This window comes from Neoarius graeffei, chromosome 18 (assembly GCF_027579695.1).
Source record: "Neoarius graeffei isolate fNeoGra1 chromosome 18, fNeoGra1.pri, whole genome shotgun sequence".
Taxonomy (NCBI): Eukaryota; Metazoa; Chordata; class Actinopteri; order Siluriformes; family Ariidae; genus Neoarius; species Neoarius graeffei.
The window spans coordinates 47,863,802-47,883,541 of record NC_083586.1 but is presented as its reverse complement, the minus strand read 5'-3'; the positions used below and the strand labels follow the sequence as shown (position 1 = coordinate 47,883,541).

At 40.2% G+C, this 19,740-nt stretch overlaps 1 protein-coding gene across 2 annotated transcripts in view; it reads left to right on the top strand.

Annotated features, from left to right (window-relative positions):
• igf2bp2b (insulin-like growth factor 2 mRNA binding protein 2b) overlaps nt 1-19,740 on the top strand; it is a 135,059-nt gene that overhangs the window by 79,814 nt on the left and 35,505 nt on the right. For both annotated transcript variants that reach the window (XM_060898947.1, XM_060898948.1), the window contains exons 4-6: nt 236-287; nt 792-855; nt 5,478-5,786. In XM_060898947.1, the coding sequence (XP_060754930.1) occupies nt 236-287; nt 792-855; nt 5,478-5,786 (425 nt within the window). The remainder of the gene's footprint in view (nt 1-235; nt 288-791; nt 856-5,477; nt 5,787-19,740) is intronic.

Genomic DNA, 19,740 nt, shown 5'->3' with positions numbered 1-19,740 from the left:
TAAGCTATCTGTCAAGATGTCTGTTTTCCTGTCTGTCTGTCTGTCTGTCTGTCTGCTTGTCTGGTATGTCTATGAGTCTCTGGTGTGTCTGTCTCTGTATCTCTTTTCCTACTCCTCATTCTTTTGTGAGCGTGTGTGTGTGTGTGTGTGTGTGTGTGTGTGTGTGTGTGCCAGGCTACAGAGTGTGTGTACATGTGTGTACATGTTTAATTTGAGGCTCTTTTTTTCTTTATAGGTTTTAGACAGCTTGTTATCACAGTACGGCTCAGTAGAAAACGTGGAGCAAGGTACAGTCATACAGCATGGTACTTTCTGTGTGTGTGTGTGTGTGTGTGTGTGTGTGTGTGTGTGTGTGTGTGTGTGTGTGAGTGAGTGTTTTGAGGAAATTGTTTGGAGAGTTTGGTTTCTAGTCTCAGGGGTTTGTATTGAATGGTCTGTGGTTCTTTGATGCCTGGGAGGTCTGTCCCCATGCAAGTGTGTGTGTGTGTGTGTGTGTGTGTGTGTGTGTGTGTGTGTGTGTGTGTGTGTGTGTGTGTGTGCATTTTTTAAGTGCCCTGATTTAAAGTTTCCTGTCACCAGGCGACTGCTAGACGCTTGATAAATAAAGCGTTTGCATGTAGTATAGTGTCGTCACAGCCACCCACAGCAGTGTGTGTGTGTGTGTGTGTGTGTGTGTGTGTGTGTGTGTGTGTGTGTGTGTGAGATTCAGACTTTGTGGCTAAATCATGATATAAAAGTACATAACTGAATAACTGAACATTTTTAACCTGAGTGTCTGTGTGTCTCTGTAGTGAATGCTGACTCAGACACAGCTGTGGTGAATGTCACATATGCATCAAAAGAGGAAGCTAAAGAGTAAGAGGCCATTCATCTCTCTTTCCATCCTTCCTTCCATCTTCCTTCTGTTTGTTCCTATTAGTGTATCTGTCCTTCAGGCTTTCCATCTTCCTTTTCATCCTACCGTACGTTTCAGCTGATGTGGTGGTGATGTGGTCCTTTAGACAGTTTAGAGACACAAACAAGACACACACACATCTGCTTCTGATTCATTAAGTATTTGTAAATTGTTTAGTTGTTGGATGTTTTTTTTTTTATTTTTGCTTCCTGAAGAGACAGTAATTGGTCAAGAAATACAAAAAAACTACAAGTGAGTTTAATTTTTAGGAGGTATATAGTGATTTATCCAGTTCACAATTCGATTCAATTCACAATATTTGGGAAAAAAAATTAAATGAAGAAAATTTTATGACCAAAAAAGAAAAAAAAATCCTGTTTTTTTAATCAACTTAAATATTCTTTTTCTTAAAATTAATAATAAAAAAATCTTTCATTTTCTTAATAACCAACAATAATTATTTACCCACATTTAAACTCTTAAAACTGATCTTTTGGAGTGTGCAAAATGTCTTTAGATGTGCAATATGATCAGTCCTATGTAATATGCACTTTATTTACTGTTCTTGTGATTGTCCCCTATTTATGGCTTTACCTCACTTTTAATTGTCTTATGGTGTTTTTATTATTATTATTATTATTATTATTATTATTATTATTATTATTATTATTATCTTTTTATGTGTTTTTATGTTTTTATGTCTTTGCTATTTATGTATTTATGTCTTTTTATATGATCCACTAGAGGAACAGAATTTTGTTGCACATTGTGCAATGACAATAAAAGGAAATTTGAAATTTGTAAAGGTTGGAGTAAAATATAAAGCCTATTAACTATACAGTGGTGCTTGAAAGTTTGTGAATCCTTTAGAATTTTCTATATTTCTGCATAAATATGACCTAAAACAACATCAGATTTTCACACAAGTCCTAAAAGTAGATAAAGAGAACCCAGTTACACAAATGAGACAAAAATATTATACTTGGTCATTTATTTATTGAGGAAAATGATCCAATATTACATATCTGTGAGTGGCAAAAGTATGTGAACCTTTGCTTTCAGTATCTGCTGTGACCCCCTTGTGCAGCAATAACTGCAAATAAACCTTTCCAGTAACTGTTGATCAGTCCTGCACACCGGCTTGGAGGAATTTTAGCCCATTCCTCCATACAGAACAGCTTCAACTCTGGGATGTTGGTGGGTTTCCTCACATGAACTGCTCGCTTCAGGTCCTTACACAAAATTTCGATTGGATTAAGGTCAGGACTTTGACTTTGCTATTCCAAAACATTAACTTTATTCTTCTTTAACCATTCTTTGATAGAACAACTTGTGTGCTTAGGGTCATTGTCTTGCTGCATGACCCACCTTCTCTTGAGATTCAGTTCATGGACAGATGTCCTGACATTTTCCTTTAGAATTCGCTGGTATAATTCAGAATTCATTGTTCCATCAATGATGGCAAGCTGTCCTGGCCCAGATGCAGCAAAATAGGCCCAAACCATAATACTACCACCACCATGTTTCATAGATGGGATAAGGTTCTTATGCTGGAATGCAGTGTTTTTCTTTCTCCAAACATAACACTTCTCATTTAAACCAAAAGTTCAATTTTGGTCTCATCCGTCCACAAAACGTTTTTCCAGTAGCCTTCTGGCTTGTCCACGTGATCTTTAGCAAACTGCAGACAAGGAGAAATGTTCTTTTTGGAGAGCAGTGGCTTTCTCCTTGCAACCTTTCCATGCACAACATTGTTGTTCAGTGTTCTCCTGATGGTGGACTCATGAACATTAACATTAGCCAATGTGAGAGAGGCCTTCAGTTGCTTAGAAGTTACCCTGGGGTCCTTTGTGACCTCGCCGACTATTACACGCCTTGCTCTTGGAGTGATCTTTGTTGGTTGACCACTCCTAGAGGGTAACAATGGTCTTGAATTTCCTCCATTTGTACACAATCTGTCTGACTGTGGATTGGTGGAGTTCAAACTCTTTAGAGATGGTTTTGTAACCTTTTCCAGCCTGATGAGCATCAACAACGCTTTTTCTGAGGTCCTCAGAAATCTCCTTTGTTCGTGCCATGATACACTTCCACAGACATGTTTTGTGAAGATCAGAGTTTGATAGATCCCTGTTCTTTAAATAAAACAGGGTGCCCACTCACACCTGATTGTCATCCCATTGATTGAAAATACCTGACTCTAATTTCACCTTCAAATTAACTGCTAATCCTAGAGGTTCACATACTTTTGCCACTCACAGATATGTAATATTGGATCATTTTCCTCAATAAATAAATGACCAAGTATAATATTTTTGTCCCATTTGTTTAACTGAGTTCTCTTTATGTACTTTTAGGACTTGTGTGAAAATCTGATGATGTTTTAAGGTCATATTCATGCAGAAATGTAGAAAATTCTAAAGGGTTCACAAACTTTCAAGCACCACTGTAATAGTCCTTTTATTAAAAGTGAAAAAATTAATAACAAATAGACCTTTTCTTAATAAACTTCTATGAACATTTGTTCTCCCTCCATTTGCTTCTCTTCATCTTTCAACAGTCTGTAAAAAAAAAGAAAGCTCTGATTTCTTGTTAAATCTATTTGTAGAGTCAATCACACAACTGATCTTTCTCTGTTTTGTGGCATTAGAGCTGTGATACTTCCGCCTATGGTGAAGTCACATGTATTCCTGTTATTGTATATTATTGCCCCCTCTACTGTCTAAACAATACAATTACAGCCAGGAAAAACAAAGAGATTTCACACCCGGATAATAATCACAATTAATTTTTTATTTCATCAACTTAAATCGTTCTAAATTTATACGATATATTGTTACATGCCTAATTTTTAAGATGTAATGGGGGCTGGGCAATATGGTGAAAAAAATGGCAATTACAGTCTCCGATTGGAAGCAGATTTGATGTTAAAATGTACTGAATCCTTAAAATTGTAAAATGTATTTTTATTTAATTTTAGAATTTATTTTTTTAATTTGCAGTATTTTACGTCGTTTACTTTTGAGGCTTTGTGGATATTGAGGCTTTTTATGAGGGTTTTTTTTTTTGTATGTATTGCAGATTTTAACAAATGCAAGAATGCAGCAGGGTTTTCCTGGCAATTGGTTATCAAAATGTATCATGATAAATATTGCGTATTGTAGAAATGTCTCTGTATCGTGATCAGATTTTTGTCATTTCACACACCCCTGGGTACAGTGAAGCACCTAAATACGAAACACACATTTTAGCTGTATACATCAAAGACAAAACATGTGTTTTAAAACAGCACAACAAAGTCATCGGAAATTTTCTACATTTTTTTTTTATTGTGCATGGCATTTTCCGATGTCTTGCAAGAACAATATCATATGGACGAGATGTGATCATTCTGATGTCCTGAGGGTCACTTTTCTTCATTTTGGGACAGTTTTCCTCCCTCTTGAGGTAAATAGTATGGCCCTACGTGAAATAGCCGAACATGAGGAGCTTTAACTAATTAGCATAACTATGGAACTGTGTCACATCACGGAAAACATCGTGACTCTGCATCAACCTCAAAGAGTTTTGAGTCGCAGGGATGTAATTTGTGGTTGACATTCGCGAACAGATCCATGAAACAAAAGATAAATATCTTTTCTCTGTTACTGCTTTTGTGTTGTCGTTTCTTTCCATGTAAGATCAAAACATTAGGTGTATAACTCCATACTCGCTACTGTGGAGTCGAGACCATGCATTCTAAGGCTAAGATAGCTAAGCGCTAGCTAGAATGATTTAGTTATCTGTCCAGAAAAATGACACGTCATTTAACCTTGCTCTGTCTTGCAGCCGCACTCACTAGGCAGGCTTTCCTTCTCTTTTCCGCTGGCTTTTAGCTGGAGGGAGAGCTGAGTTCGCCATGTTTGACTTGTTTTGGTTAAAAGTAGGTCAGACACACCCGACAGTGGTCACGTGATATTGTTGCTCATTGGCTTTGGCAATCTCCGGAATCGTAAAACATGGGATGCATTTTATCTCAGCAAAACATTTACCGTACGTACAGGATACACGGTGTGTCTAGCAGCGAAACATCTCAAAACTCCAACAGCAATAGAAATTGAACGTTTTGCCCAGAATTCAACTTTGCAGTCAGAACCTTTAACTTGCACCTTTTTGAGATTTTTATATTGAACGTTTAAAAAATATGTGATGTTAGAATTGCAATGCAGACTTGAGAATGTTATTGTGTCCTATACATTGTGCGTTTTTTTTTCACCGCAACATTCAAAGTGAGATTTGAATGATGTCATGTTCTGTATATCAGATGTATGGCATGAATGACTACTTGAAGGAGCAGCTGTTTGAGAAAATTATATTTTATGTCATTACAATCTTCATAAAAATGTACATATGTACAGTACATCTCATTTTATTCAGTGTTAATCAATCAAAAAAGTTTATATACAGTAAGTGTGAGACAAGCTGTGTTTTTGAAGCATAAAGATCATGCAGTCTGTGTGTGTGTGTGTGTGTGTGTGTGTGTGTGTGTGTGTGTGTGTGTGTGTGTGTATAAATCCTAATTTCTTCAATGTGAAACGTTTGTCAGGGCCATTGAGAAGTTGACGGGCCACAGTCTGGATAATCACTCTTTCAGCGTGTCCTACATTCTGGACGTGGAGGGCAGTGGGAACGGGAGTGAAGCAGGACCCCAGGCCCAGCGTGGGGCGTCCCGAGGAGGCAGAGGGGCGCGGGAGTCTGACTCTGCCCACTCCGGGGCCATGGGGGGCCTGCAGGGAGCGCACCACACACACCATGAGCTCCCACTGAGACTGCTCGTCCCCACACAATTTGTGGGAGCCATCATTGGCAAAGAGGGTCTAACCATCAAGAACATCACCAAGCAGAGCCAGTCCAAGTGAGTACAGATGACACTCTCATCAGGGTCCTAAAGCCTGAATACGCAACGTTCCTCACTGATGAATACAGTTCAAACAAAATTCTTCATTCTTTAACAATGTAAATACAGTGTCTTGCAAAAGTATTCATCCCTCTTCATGTCTGTCTTGTTTTGTCACGTTACAAGCTGGAATTAAAATGGATTTTTGGAGGGTTAGCACCATTTGATTTACACAATATGCCTACCACTTTAAAGGTGCAAATTGTTGTTTTATTGTGACACAGACAATAATTAAGATGAAAAAGCAAAAATCTGGAGTGTGCATAGGTATTCACCCCATTTCATATGAAACCCCTAAATAAGAGCTGGTCCAACCAATTCACTTCATAAGTCACATAATTAGTTGATTAAGATCCACATGTGTGCAATCAAAGTGTCACATGATTTGTCACATGATGTCTGTATAAATCAACCTGTTCTGGAAGGACCCTGACTCTGCAACACTACTAAGAAGCAACATGAAAACCAAGGAGCCTCCAAACAGGTCAGAGACAAAGTTGTGGAGAAGTATAGATCAGGGTTGGGCTATAAAAAATATCCCAAACTTTGAATATCCCAGGGAGCTCCATTAAATCCATTACAGCAAAATGGAAAGAATATGGCACCACTACAAACCTGACAAGAGAAGGCCGCCCACCAAAATTCACAGACCGGGCAAGGAGGGCATTAATCAGAGATGCAACAAAGACACCAAAGATAACACTGAAGGAGCTGCAAAGATCCACAGCGGAGATGGGAGTATCTGTCCGTAGGACCACTTTAAGCCGTACACTCCACAGAGTGGGGCTTTATGAAAGAGTGGCCAGAAAAAGTAATTCCTTAAGAAAACACGTTTGATGTTTGCCCAACAGCATGTGGCAGACTCCCCAAACACATGGAAGAAGACTCTCTGGTCAAATGAGACTAAAATTGATCTTTTTGGCCATCATGGGAAATGCCATGTGTGGCACAAACCCAGCACCCTGAGAACACCATTCCTACAGTGAAGCATGGTGGTGGCAGCGTCATGCTGTGGGGATATTTTTCATCTGCAGGGACAAGAAAGCTGGTCAGGACTGAAGGAAAGATGGATGGCACTAAATACAGGGCAATTCTGGAGGAAAACCTGTTTGAGTCAGTCAGAGGTTTGAGACTGGGTCGAAGGTTTACGTTCCAGCAGGACAATGACCCTAAACATACTGCTAAAGCGACACTGGAGTGGTTTAAAGGGAAACATTTAAATGTCTTGGAATGGCCTAATCAAAGCCCAGACCTCAATCCAATTGAGAATCTGTGGCATAACTTGAAGATTGCTGTACACTATCGCAACCCATCTAACTTGAAGGAGTTGGAACAGTTTTGCCTTGAGGAATGGGCAAAAATCCCAGTGGCTAGATGTGCTAAGCTAATAGAGACATACCCCAAGAGACTTGCAGCTGTAATTGCAGCAAAAGGTGGCTCGACAAAGTATTGACTTTGGGGGTGAATACCTATGCACTCTAGATTTCTGTTTTTTCATCTTAATTATTGTTTGTGTCACAATAAAAAACAAAATAATTTGCACCTTTAAAGTGGTAGGCATGTGGTTTAAATCAAATGGTGCTAAACCCCCCAAAATCCATTTTAATTCCAGCTTGTAATGTGACAAAACAGGACAAGGGGGATGAATACTTTTGCCAGACACTGTAGTGTGTAAAAATGTGCACAAGCAAGCGTATGGAAGCTTGTCTTCCCCATGAAAGAGAAAATATTCTGTGGATTTATATCGCTACTGTGAGTGCAACGTTGTCAGGCTATCCTCCACCTCGAACCAACCACACCAACGCTGTTCTGGTCAGTCTCCCTGAGTGGCCAGTTCCCACTGACAAGAACACATCAGGAAGGTTATATTGCTTGTTTACACACTGCTGGGTTCTGTGGTGGATCAATTAGTGGAAATGGAAGCACTTATTTCCATTTCCATCTTCATATTAATCATTAATAATGTAAATATTATTAATATTAATGAGTAAATCTGCGCTAAAAATTCACAATAAGTGTGAAATATTAGCTCACGGCTGTGAGGTGTACAGTCACGGTGGTGTGAGAGGAACTCACAGCTGTAAGGAAAAAAGTGACAGTTTAAAATGTATGAAAATAAAAAAGTCACAAATGTGAAATAAATCTGCATAATTTTTTTTGGGAATATGTCAGAAACGAGCTTCTGTATAAATGCTGTGGAAAGAATAAAAAAAAATGTGAGAACAGTCAGCAGCAGGCACATAACACAAACTAATCAAATAAAATCGTATCAGCATAAAGCAGCCTTGATCTCAACACAACATTCCGACGTTTACATTATACTATTAATATTTAAAATAAACATTCTTATACTCCTTACTTGTATCAGCCACAACATTAAAACCACTGACAAGTGACGTGAATAACATTGATTATTTCATTACAGTGGCAACCTGCGGGTGGGATATATTAAGGCCCGGTCCCACAATACTGATAACTATAACTATAATGATAACTATAAATAAATAATTCCCCTGCAGTTTATGTGGTTGGTGGTGACACCAGACCGATAACGATACCTATAGCCCAGGCCTGGGTTTATCTGTATCAGTGAGATTGCTTCTGGAGCAATTTTTCCAGGCCTGGACCTGATCCGATAAAACATCTGACCAATCAGGTAACTGTTTACTGTACATGTGACGTTGTCTGAGCTATTTTTCCCGGGGCATCTTTATACATCCTTGTTGCATCATGAAGTCATGGAATACGGATGCACGGGAAATAAAAAATAATACAAAGTACGGGTCTTTGATTTACGGATATGTGATTTTCCGTGAAGTAAATTAATAAACATATAAATGCAGGTAAGATATTTTAATTATGAATTTCGGCAGTCCAAACATTTAATTGTTTTCGACTTCTTAATTTTTATCCGTGATGCATCATCCGTATGAAATCGGTAACCAGTCTGTAATATACTGAAACATCTGTGACCAATACATAAATTATTAGCATCCGTATTAAAATCCATAACCACTCCGTATTTTGTATCCTTTTTTATTATACTTCTGTAATCCGTGACTTATCTGTATTATATCAGCCACCGGAGTGTGTACATGGGTTGTTCTGAAGTCCAAGCTGTACAGTGTGACCTGGAATAATGTGCTACTACTTGGAAAAAACTTCCATGACTATTCCTAAGTTGCAGGCATTTATTTCCCTGAGTGTCAGGACCAAGCGATATTATAGTCGGGATTATAGTTGTGGTGTGACTGCTCCAGACTGGAACTAAATTCAGGCAGAGGGATAGTCAGTCAGAGTTGTAGTTATAGGTACAGTTATGCCGCTTTTCCACTACCAACGCGGCTGAGTTGGGCTGAGCCGTGCCGTGCTGAGTTGGGCTGAGTCGAGCTGAGTGGGGCTGTTGGAGTTGCATTTCGACTACAACTGCGCTGAACCGTGCTGTCTGGAAGTGGGTGGACAAATTGGGTGGAGTTAGCGAAAGTGGGTAGACGTCACGTGATGTCGTTAGGCGGCGCAAACAGTGACATCAGTGACCTTTTAAGCGGTAGTCTCACGACCCGGATAGTAAACAATAAACATGGAGTCGTTAGTGTTGCTGGTCTTGGTGCTGTGGCTTGTTGTCACCGACAACGCCAACAGATACTGGCAAGAGCGTATAGATGAGGCGAGGCGCATAAGGCTTCATAATTCTCGTAATTCGTAATTATTCTTCTTCCGGGTTTATGGTGTTTACAGATCCCAGCGTGCTCGCGGGGCGTGTGTGGGCATGTGAGGACACTCCTCCTCACCAATCAGTGCACAGGGGAGTGTCTCCTCACGCCCCTAGCCCCACTCGGCTCGGTTTGGCTCGCTTCAGCCCCACTCCAAAACCGTGCGAGTTTTGGGTGCTGAGCAGGGCTGAAGTGAGCTGAGTCGTGCTGTTCTTAGATAGTCGAAACGCGAGCCGTGTCGGGCTGAAGTGAGCTGAAGCGAGCTGAAGTGAGCTGAAAAAGGGTAGTGGAAAAGGGCCATTATAGTTGTCGGTGTTGTGGGACTGGGTCCTTAGGCAGCAAGAGAACAATCAGTTCTTGAAGTTGATGTGTGGAAAGCAGGAAAAATGGGCAAGTGTAAGGATCTGAGCGACTTTGACAAGGGCCAAATTGTGATGGTTAGATGACTGGGTCTGAACATCTCCAAAATGGCACATCTTGTGGGGTGTGCAGTGGTTAGTGCCTACCAAAAGTGGTCCAAGGAAGGACAACTGGTGAACCAGCGACAGGGTCATGGGCGTCGAAGGCTCACTGATTCACATGGGGCACAAAGGCTAGTCCATATCAGACCATCCAGGATTTTGCGATATTGCGATTTGCAATTTCAATGCAAATTCAACCAATCCCCCCGAATTCAGGGCAGTGTTGCAATTATATCCAATCACCGCAACTTTCCCGCAAATTTGACCAATCGTTGGCGTCATCTTGAGGTGACTTCGACAAACTACCTTCCGCCTTACTTCCGTGTATACGTTTAAGAGAAGCAGCATGTGCGCAGTGTTGCCATATTGTGCGGTTTTAAGTGCATTTTGGAGGGTTTTGAACAAATTTTGGGCTGGAAAACGTCAGCAGTATCTGGCAACACTGCATGTGCGAGTCAGTGTTTATGTAGGCTTAAACTCTGTTACTGAAAGTGTGTTATGTTTACAGTGAAGGACTGTGTGCACTTTACTTTTTTTTTTTACTTAAGACAAGAAATTAATGGATGCCAACATTTTTGCCAAAATGGTATTTTATTTTCCATTGTTTAGGCAGCTTCAGCATCATACTGTGAGATTCTGTTCAAATTGTTTTTTTTTTCTTCTATGAAGCCTGTAGGTGCATTTGGGTAATTGAGTGATCAATCTCATTAAATCTGAAGGTTAATAATTAAATTGAATCAGTCTCATTTGAATCGTTTTCAGTGAATCATTTTCATTGAATCAGTCTCATATCATTAAATCACTCATGGAATCAGTCTCATTAATCAGTCTCATTAATTAATACCATTAATTTTGGTGCTTAATAATAAATTACCAAACAGCTAAATTATGGTATATTCCAAATTATTATGATCACTTACCACATTACATAAATCATATGCACCTTTTAGAATTCTTTGGAGATTGGGGACATCAGAGATATTGGAACACAAATAAACACACAGTTTCAATAATAAATGAATTTATTATACCAAAGATAAAAATGAATAATGGCAGTTGAAATATATACAAACAGTGAGATATACTTGATGAGAGTGTGTGTGTGTGTGTGTGTGTGTGTGTGTGTGTGTGTGTGTGTGTGTGTGTGAGAGAGAGTGTGGGTGTGTTGTGGTGAAAACAAAAGATTAGCTTTGTGTGCTAATTAAGATGTGTTTGTGTGTCAGGCCTGGTGAGGCCTAGCTTGGTTGCTAGCTAAGACAAAGGAATGTTATCTAAGTAGAACAAAAGGATTAGCTCTGGTAGCTAACTCCACGTGTGTTTGTGGGGGAGGAGTTGACCACATGGCTAGGCCTATGGCCTAGCAAAAGAAAGAAGCTAGCGTGGGATGCTAACTGAGGTGTGTTTGAGCATGTGGTGAGGCTTAGATTAGCTTTGTGTTGCTAAGTGGACAAAAGAATTAGCCGTGTGGCTAGCTAAGGCCCAAGGACCCTACCTCGTGGAGTTAAAACAAAAGGTGTGTATGTGAGTGGGGGGGAGGACCGCCACGTGTTGGAGACAAAAGATTAGCTCTGTGTAGCTAACTCCACGTGGTGGAGGCCTTGTGATCCCTTGAGACAATACAATTAGCCCTGGAGGCTAATGGAACAAAAGAATTAGCCGTGTGTTTAGCTAAGGTGTTTGTGAGGCCTGTTGAGGCCTGTGACCACGTGCTTCTAAGTAACAAAGGACTAGCTGGTAGTTAACCCACTAGCTCATAACAATACTGAATCCACTGAAATCTTGATGTGGTCAAGATGTATAAGGAAATTAAGTATGTTAGTACGGAATAAAGAGAAGCATGCACAGCCTATCTATTAAACAATTGAGAGATTAAAACAAAAACAGAACAATCAACAATTCAACACGCTGCGTGTCGAACAATGTAAACAATTAAACCGTTCGAGTTTAAATTCACACTACTTCAATAAAAGCTAATTCCTAAGACTAATCTTTATGCCCAAAATTTGTCAGTCTTACTTAGTATCTTGCCTCTAGCAAGATTATGAAGAGATGTTCCGAGACTTTGGAGTTTCCGTTGTGAAGCACGTGAGTTGCTTCTGTAGAAAGTGCAGAGAATTTCTTGGTCCGATGGTCGTTCGTGATGAAAAGAAAAGTCTCTGATTAAATGCTGTGCACAGCTTTTGAGTTAAAAAGGATCCAGTCGCTTCTTAACTTTAAAATAACTTCCTGGGCTGCAGTAGTACGTACTTATAAGGAACAAATGAAAAACCGGTTGTAACTCAAGCTGAGTTTGAAATCGCGTGATCTTAGAGTCTACCGTGGCCAAAGGTAAACAAAGAAAAGCGTGAAACTCTGATTCTTGAGGAAAAGAAAAGAAAAGAAAAGACGTCTGTTCTTGGGTTTGCTCGGCGGAGCAAACAATTCCTCCTTGTGTCCGTGTTGAATCACGGCGCCGGAAGAGGAGTAGCTAGGAGTTCCCGGGTTTCTTATGCTTTCATGGAGGATGTGACGTTGGTGATCCCGCCCCCGCATGACGCAGGTCAACGCGGAAGCTGGTGATGGGAGTTGTAGTCCTTAAATGGACTGTGTATTGTACCTACAAGCCTGAGCCATTTATTTTATTAGTTTATAATTATTGTTTAATTTAGTCTTCAGGAGAGACTGCCTGCACACAGTACTAGTATTAATAGGTTTTTTTCTTACATGAAAGCCGAGGCATTTATATTATATTTTAAGGTAACTTCATGTTGTGCTGTGAGGTTCTATGCACTTTTGAACCAACAGGTGCATTTGGATAAGTAAAGCCTATTTTTCTGCATTTCTGTAGTCATGGTAATCTTTTATATTGGTAAAGTTGTTTATAGGACCATTTCTCAGTGTCTTTGTTTTTTTAATCAATAGTTTTTCGGTAATAACTTAATATTTAACATATCACTCAATTTTAATCACAAAAAGAGAAAATTGCAACAATTTCTCGCAACTTTCACTTCCTCCCGCAATGTAATCACAACAAAAACCTAAAAAACACCGCAACTTTCATCGCAATTTTTTGGAAACCCCCCCGCAACATCAGACATTTTAGCCAGCAACAATCACAAAAAAGGCCCGCAAAATCCTGGGGGGACTGCCATATGGTCCAATCCCACAGAGGAGCTACTGTCGCACAAACTGCTGAAAAAGTTCATCCTGGCAAAAACAGAAAGGTGTTAAGAGTTAACCTTAGTTATCTAACAGCTAGCCAGGTTCTGGAGCTTAAATATTACTCGTCTATTCAGATACCTAACAAGGTGTATGTTAATAATAATAATAATAATAATAATAATAAAATGTACTTTCTTCGAAGCTTGTGCATTTGATTCTTCTTCTTTTTTTGTATTATATTTGGTACCAGTCAAAAGTTTGTACACCCCCATTCTACTCATTCATAGGTTTTTCTGTATTTTGTATTTTATACATTGTAGATCAATACTGAAGACATCAAAACTATGAAATAACATATGGAACATACAACCCCGATTCCAAAAAAATTGGGACAAAGTACAGATTGTAAATAAAAATGGAATGCAATAATTTACAAATCTCAAAAACTGATATTGTATTCACAATAGAACATAGGCAACATATCAAATGTCGAAAGTGAGACATTTTGAAATTTCATGCCAAATATTGGCTCATTTGAAATTTCATGACAGCAACACATCTCAAAAAAGTTGGGACAGGGGCAATAAGAGGCTGGAAAAGTTAAAGGTACAAAAAAGGAACAGCTGGAGGACCAAATTGCAACTCATTAGGTCAATTGGCAATAGGTCATTAACATGACTGGGTATAAAAAGAGCATCTTGGAGTGGCAGCGGCTCTCAGAAGTAAAGATGGGAAGAGGATCAACAATCCCCCTAATTCTGCACTGACAAATAGTGGAGCAATATCAGAAAGGAGTTCGACAGTGTAAAATTGCAAAGAGTTTGAACATATCATCATCTACAGTGCATAATATCATCAAAAGATTCAGAGAATCTGGAAGAATCTCTGTGCGTAAGGGTCAAGGCCGGAAAACCATACTGGGTGCCTGTGATCTTCGGGCCCTTAGATGGCACTGCATCACATACAGGCATGCTTCTGTATTGGAAATCACAAAATGGGCTCAGGAATATTTCCAGAGAACATTATCTGTGAACACAATTCACTGTGCCATCCACCGTTGCCAGCTAAAACTCTATAGTTCAAAGAAGAAGCCGTATCTAAACATGATCCAGAAGCGCAGACGTCTTCTCTGGGCCAAGGCTCATTTAAAATGGACTGTGGCAAAGTGGAAAACTGTTCTGTGGTCAGACGAATCAAAATTTGAAGTTCTTTATGGAAATCAGGGACGCCGTGTCATTCGGACTAAAGAGGAGAAGGACGATCCAAGTTGTTATCAGCGCTCAGTTCGGGAGCCTGCATCTCTGATGGTATGGGGTTGCATTAGTGCGTGTGGCATGGGCAGCTTACACATCTGGAAAGACACCATCAATGCTGAAAGGTATATCCAGGTTCTAGAGCAACATATGCTCCCATCCAGACGACGTCTCTTTCAGGGAAGACCTTGCATTTTCCAACATGACAATGCCAAACCACATACTGCATCAATTACAGCATCATGGCTGTGTAGAAGAAGGGTCCGGGTACTGAACTGGCCAGCCTGCAGTCCAGATCTTTCACCCATAGAAAACATTTGGCGCATCATAAAACGGAAGATACGACAAAAAAGACCTAAGACAGTTGAGCAACTAGAATCCTACATTAGATAAGAATGGGTTAACATTCCTATCCCTAAACTTGAGCAACTCGTCTCCTCAGTCCCCAGACGTTTACAGACTGTTGTAAAGAGAAAAGGGGATGTCTCACAGTGGTAAACATGGCCTTGTCCCAACTTTTTTGAGATGTGTTGTTGTCATGAAATTTAAAATCACCTAATTTTTCTCTTTAAATGATACATTTTCTCAGTTTAAACATTTGATACGTCATCTATGTTCTATTCTGAATAAAATATGGAATTTTGAAACTTCCACATCATTGCATTCCATTTTTATTTACAATTTGTACTTTGTCCCAACTTTTTTGGAATCGGGGTTGTATATGGAATTATGTGGTAAACAAAAAGTGTTAAAACCCCCCCAAAATGTTTCATATTTTAGATTCTTCAACGTATCCACTTTCGTTTACCTTGATGATGTTTTGTACACTATTGGCGTTATCTTAACCAGCTTAATGAGGTCGTCACCTGGAATGCTTTTCAATTAACAGATGTGCCTCGTCAAAAGTTAATCAGTGGACGAGTTTCTTTCCTTCTTAATGCAGTTGAGATCAAATAGTAAATAATAACAATACAGTAAATAGCCTGATTCCACAACTGTAGTAATCCACTAGTAGTTGCTGCCCGTGAATCTGATGTCCTCTGAATGGAGAGTTGAGTGGACACGTGTGAGATATATCTGCCCGTGTCTCCTCAGTTCGGCCCGAGCGGAAGTCCCTAGTCAGGAGTGCTGATTGCGAGGTCCCGTACAATGGAAACTCTCAGGCGAGTGGGGGAGGGGATTCCCCGCAGAGGCTGCGCGCAGTGTGTTAGCACGAGCATGTAGCCTATGGGAAATTAATAGTGTGTTGGATTAGTACTAATCCTGTGTTTTGGAAAATCAAAAATGTTGTCTTGGGCCCCTCTGGGGTGTCACCAATCCATGTACAAAGTATGGAGTCTGTGCTTCCAGCCGTGTCAATTTGCATAGGTGAACAGACAGAGAGACAGACAGCCTTCATTTAGTAATATAGATAGATAGATAGATAGATAGATAGATAGATAGATAGATAGATAGATAGATAGATAGATATTATGTCAAGAACCACTCAACTAAGTAAAGAGAAACGACATCTATCGTTACCTTAAGACATGAAGTGACTTTTAATTAATAAAAATAAAGAAAAAACATGAATTAGAAGGCATGTCTGACCTTCTGACTGGTCCTGTATATCCCCATATTTACTCACACAGGCTCCCAGTCAATGTTTTCTCCAGATTTTTGTGTTTTATATTCATTTGTAACCCGAACCTGAAAGTCACCTCATCGTCAGTCCTTGTAAGAAAAATCACCCCAGCACTTCTTGCTTGAGTCGTTGGAACAGAAGTCTATCTCATCAACTCGCTGCTCACTTTAGCTTGTTACTTCAGAAAATGACAGGCATTCACGCACTTGCAATCAAAGCCGAGTTGACTGGAATTCTCATTTCATCTATTTATGATGTGGGAAAAGATTAAAAGTAACTTTTCAGTTCTAGTTAAATGGGCCTGACTCAGTTAAAACTGGTTTACAGCAGGTTCCTGTTCTTCAGCACATAAAAGACAAAAATCACATCACATCACAATACAATCAAGACAAAAATCACGTTGATAATACAAACAAAACCAAACGTAATTAAAGCTAGACGGCCTTTCGATTTCATAAAATCGGTGAAATTTAGTTCCCTCTGAAATTTCGTCATTGTGATATATGTTTATTTCTGTAATATCTCACAAAATATCAGGCCATTCTGTGGCTGGGAAGTTATTTAATTTGAAGGGATTCTCGAGCAAATAATGTGCATGAAATCGCTAGCTTCGCGCAGTCAAGCAGACAGAGGAAGTCCGTGTGTGTGTGTGTGTGTGTGCATGCGCAGGTTTACCTTTGAGCGTGCACTGACAGTTCCATCATTCTGTCGCTAAACGAACAGCTGATCACACCGAGGTGCTCGCTGAGCACCGATATTTATTAGTTTGGTCCTGCGTTTCCTTTCCTTCGTATATAACATAATGTCTTTTCTTCTTGCTTTCTTTCCGTTACTGTAGTTGGTCTTTCACGTTTCATTCGCACGCTCGTGTCCTCCACTTTTCTCTCCTGTTTCATATTTGTATCCCACAACGCCTTGAGCGAACAGGGAAAGCCCACCACATGATGCATGACGTAGTGTCTTGAATTGGGTCATGGTGAAGCAGGAAAAAATAGCGGAGAATTTAGGGCCACATGGGCTTTCGGTCCACTAAACAAAAATAATTGGGTGTCGGGAAAATTCTTTTTATGACCTACACTTGAAAAATCTGAAAGGCAGTCTAGCTTTAAGGACGTCAACAGAAATAAAACAATACAGACTGCTACATACACAGACACTGAAAGGGGAGAGGATTGAAGCAATATAAAACTAGAAAAGCACTCGGAGAGCGCAGACATCCGCCAAGAATACTTTAAAAAAATCCGGGATCCAGATCACCGCCAAAATTTAATGGATTGTTACTTGTGTCCAGTCACACCTCTGGAAAAAATTTCAGAGCAATCCTCATCTCTAGCCGCTTTATCCTGTTCTACAGGGTCGCAGGCAAGCTGGAGCCTATCCCAGCTGACTACGGGCGAAAGGCGGGGTACACCCTGGACAAGTCGCCAGGTCATCACAGGGCTGACACATAGACACAGACAACCAGTCACACTCACATTCACACCTACGCTCAATTTAGAGTCACCAGTTAACCTAACCTGCATGTCTTTGGACTGTGGGGGAAACCGGAGCACCCGGAGGAAACCCACGCGGACACGGGGAGAACATGCAAACTCCGCACAGAAAGGCCCTCGCTGGCCACGGGGCTCGAACCCGGACCTTCTTGCTGTGAGGCGACAGTGCTAACCACTACACCACCGTGCTGCCCAGAGCAATCCTTTCATAACTTTTTCCGTAATGTTGCTAACAGACAAACCAACAAACAAACCAACGCTACTGAAAACATAACCTCCTTGGCAGAGATAATAACCTGAACAGTATGAGAACAGATCAATGATTGCAGGTGTAACTGTCAAACAGAAAGAGTTTGTATGCCTTTTTAAAATGTGTAATGGATGATAGTGTTCTAATCTGATAACTCATTCCTGATTTTGGTGTATGTATGAAAAAATGATCTCTGACCGTAGGTGTTTTTATAAGCAGGTACTGAAAGAAGTGCATGCGTTACTGACCTAGTAACGCACCCCTTTTGTATGTTGTGTGTTGGAAGAAAAGCAGTAAGTGTTGGTGAGGGACAGTTGGGTTGAATCTGAAAATAAATCTAAAAGCGTGTCTGCTTATGTAGTTCTGAAAAGTCATGGCATTTGAATGTGCGAGTGCAGTGCAGTGGTGAGTCCAACTAGGAAGTTTATAGTGGATCTTGTACGCTCTGTTGTATAGTTTTGCTAATACTATTGGTTCAATAATTTCCTTTGTGGTAAGAGACCAAATTGGAAGACAGTAAGATATATAAATGATATATAAAGATATTTAAGTTATTCCATGAAAAGCCTAGGTCACAACCGGACGTACGATTTTTTTGGCCGTGCGATTTTTGGCGTTTCCCAAATTGCTGCGTTTTTTTTGTTCGTGGAGAAAGACGCACGTTGGCCGTAAGTTTGTCTTGCAACCTGAAAAAAAACGTAAGCGCCCGTAGAGTTTGTTTGACATGACAAAGAACCTCTGCGGCCAGTCTACGGCTCGAAAATCAGCACGTCACACGCGCGCCCTCCGTGCGTTTCTTGCGTTTTTTGCACGTAGACCGGCCGTAGGAGCACGTACGGCCGGTTGTGACCGAGGCTAAATTGAGTCGTACATGAGCTGATAGCCAACGAAGCACGTAGCTATAAGCCATGTACGGCAAGATTGAGTGGAATAACTGTTTCATTCTATCCACATTCCCTGGATTTTGAGAAACAGAGCATTTTTATTTTTATTATACCCACACTCGGGGGGGAGGGGGGGTACTGGTTTACCTCTGTCCATCCGTCCGCCCCATCTCTGTCCATCCGAAACACCCTTTTTCTCAGCAACCACAAATCATAGCCACTTGGTACCAAACTTCAGCTTGGGATTCTATACCGTGTGTACCGTTTTCAGGTTCTGTTGCACATCGACTTCCTGTTTACCGACTGAATGTATTTGCGAAACATATAATGTGGATTTACAAAATTTTCATAACACTCTTCTCAGCAACTACAAATTACAACTGCTTGATACTTGGTACCAGACTTCAGCTTGGGGTTCTATACCGTGTGTACCGTTTTCAGGTCTGTCCCACATTGACTTCCTGTTTACCAACTCAATGTATTTACGAAACATATAGCATGGATTTACAAAATTTTCGTAACACTTTTCTCAGCAACCACAAATCACAACTGCTTGATATTTGGTACCGAGCTTCAGCTTGGGGTTCTATACCGTGTACACCATTTTCAGGTTCTGTTGCACATCGACTTCCTGTTTACCGACTGAATGTATTTACAAAACATATAATGTAGATTTACAAAATTTTCACAACACTCTTCTCAGCAACTACAAATCACAACTGCTTGATATTTGGTACCAGACTTCAGCTTGGGGTTCTATAACATGTGTACCATTTTCAGGTCTGTCCCATGTCGACTTCCTGTTTACCAACTCAATGTATTTACGAAACATATAGCGTGGATTTACAAAATTTTCATAACACTTTTCTCAGCAACTACAAATCACAACTGCTTGATATTTGGTATTGAAGTTCAGCTTGGGGTTCCTGTTTACCGACTAAATGTTTTTACGAAACATATAGGGTGGATTTTGACGCTATTTCAAGAAGCAAAATGCGATTTCAAAATGACAGTTTACCAGGATGCTATTTGAAATCCCTGGGGAGAACACGGCTCTTTACTTACTTATTTCAGGGTTCATTATTTGTTGACG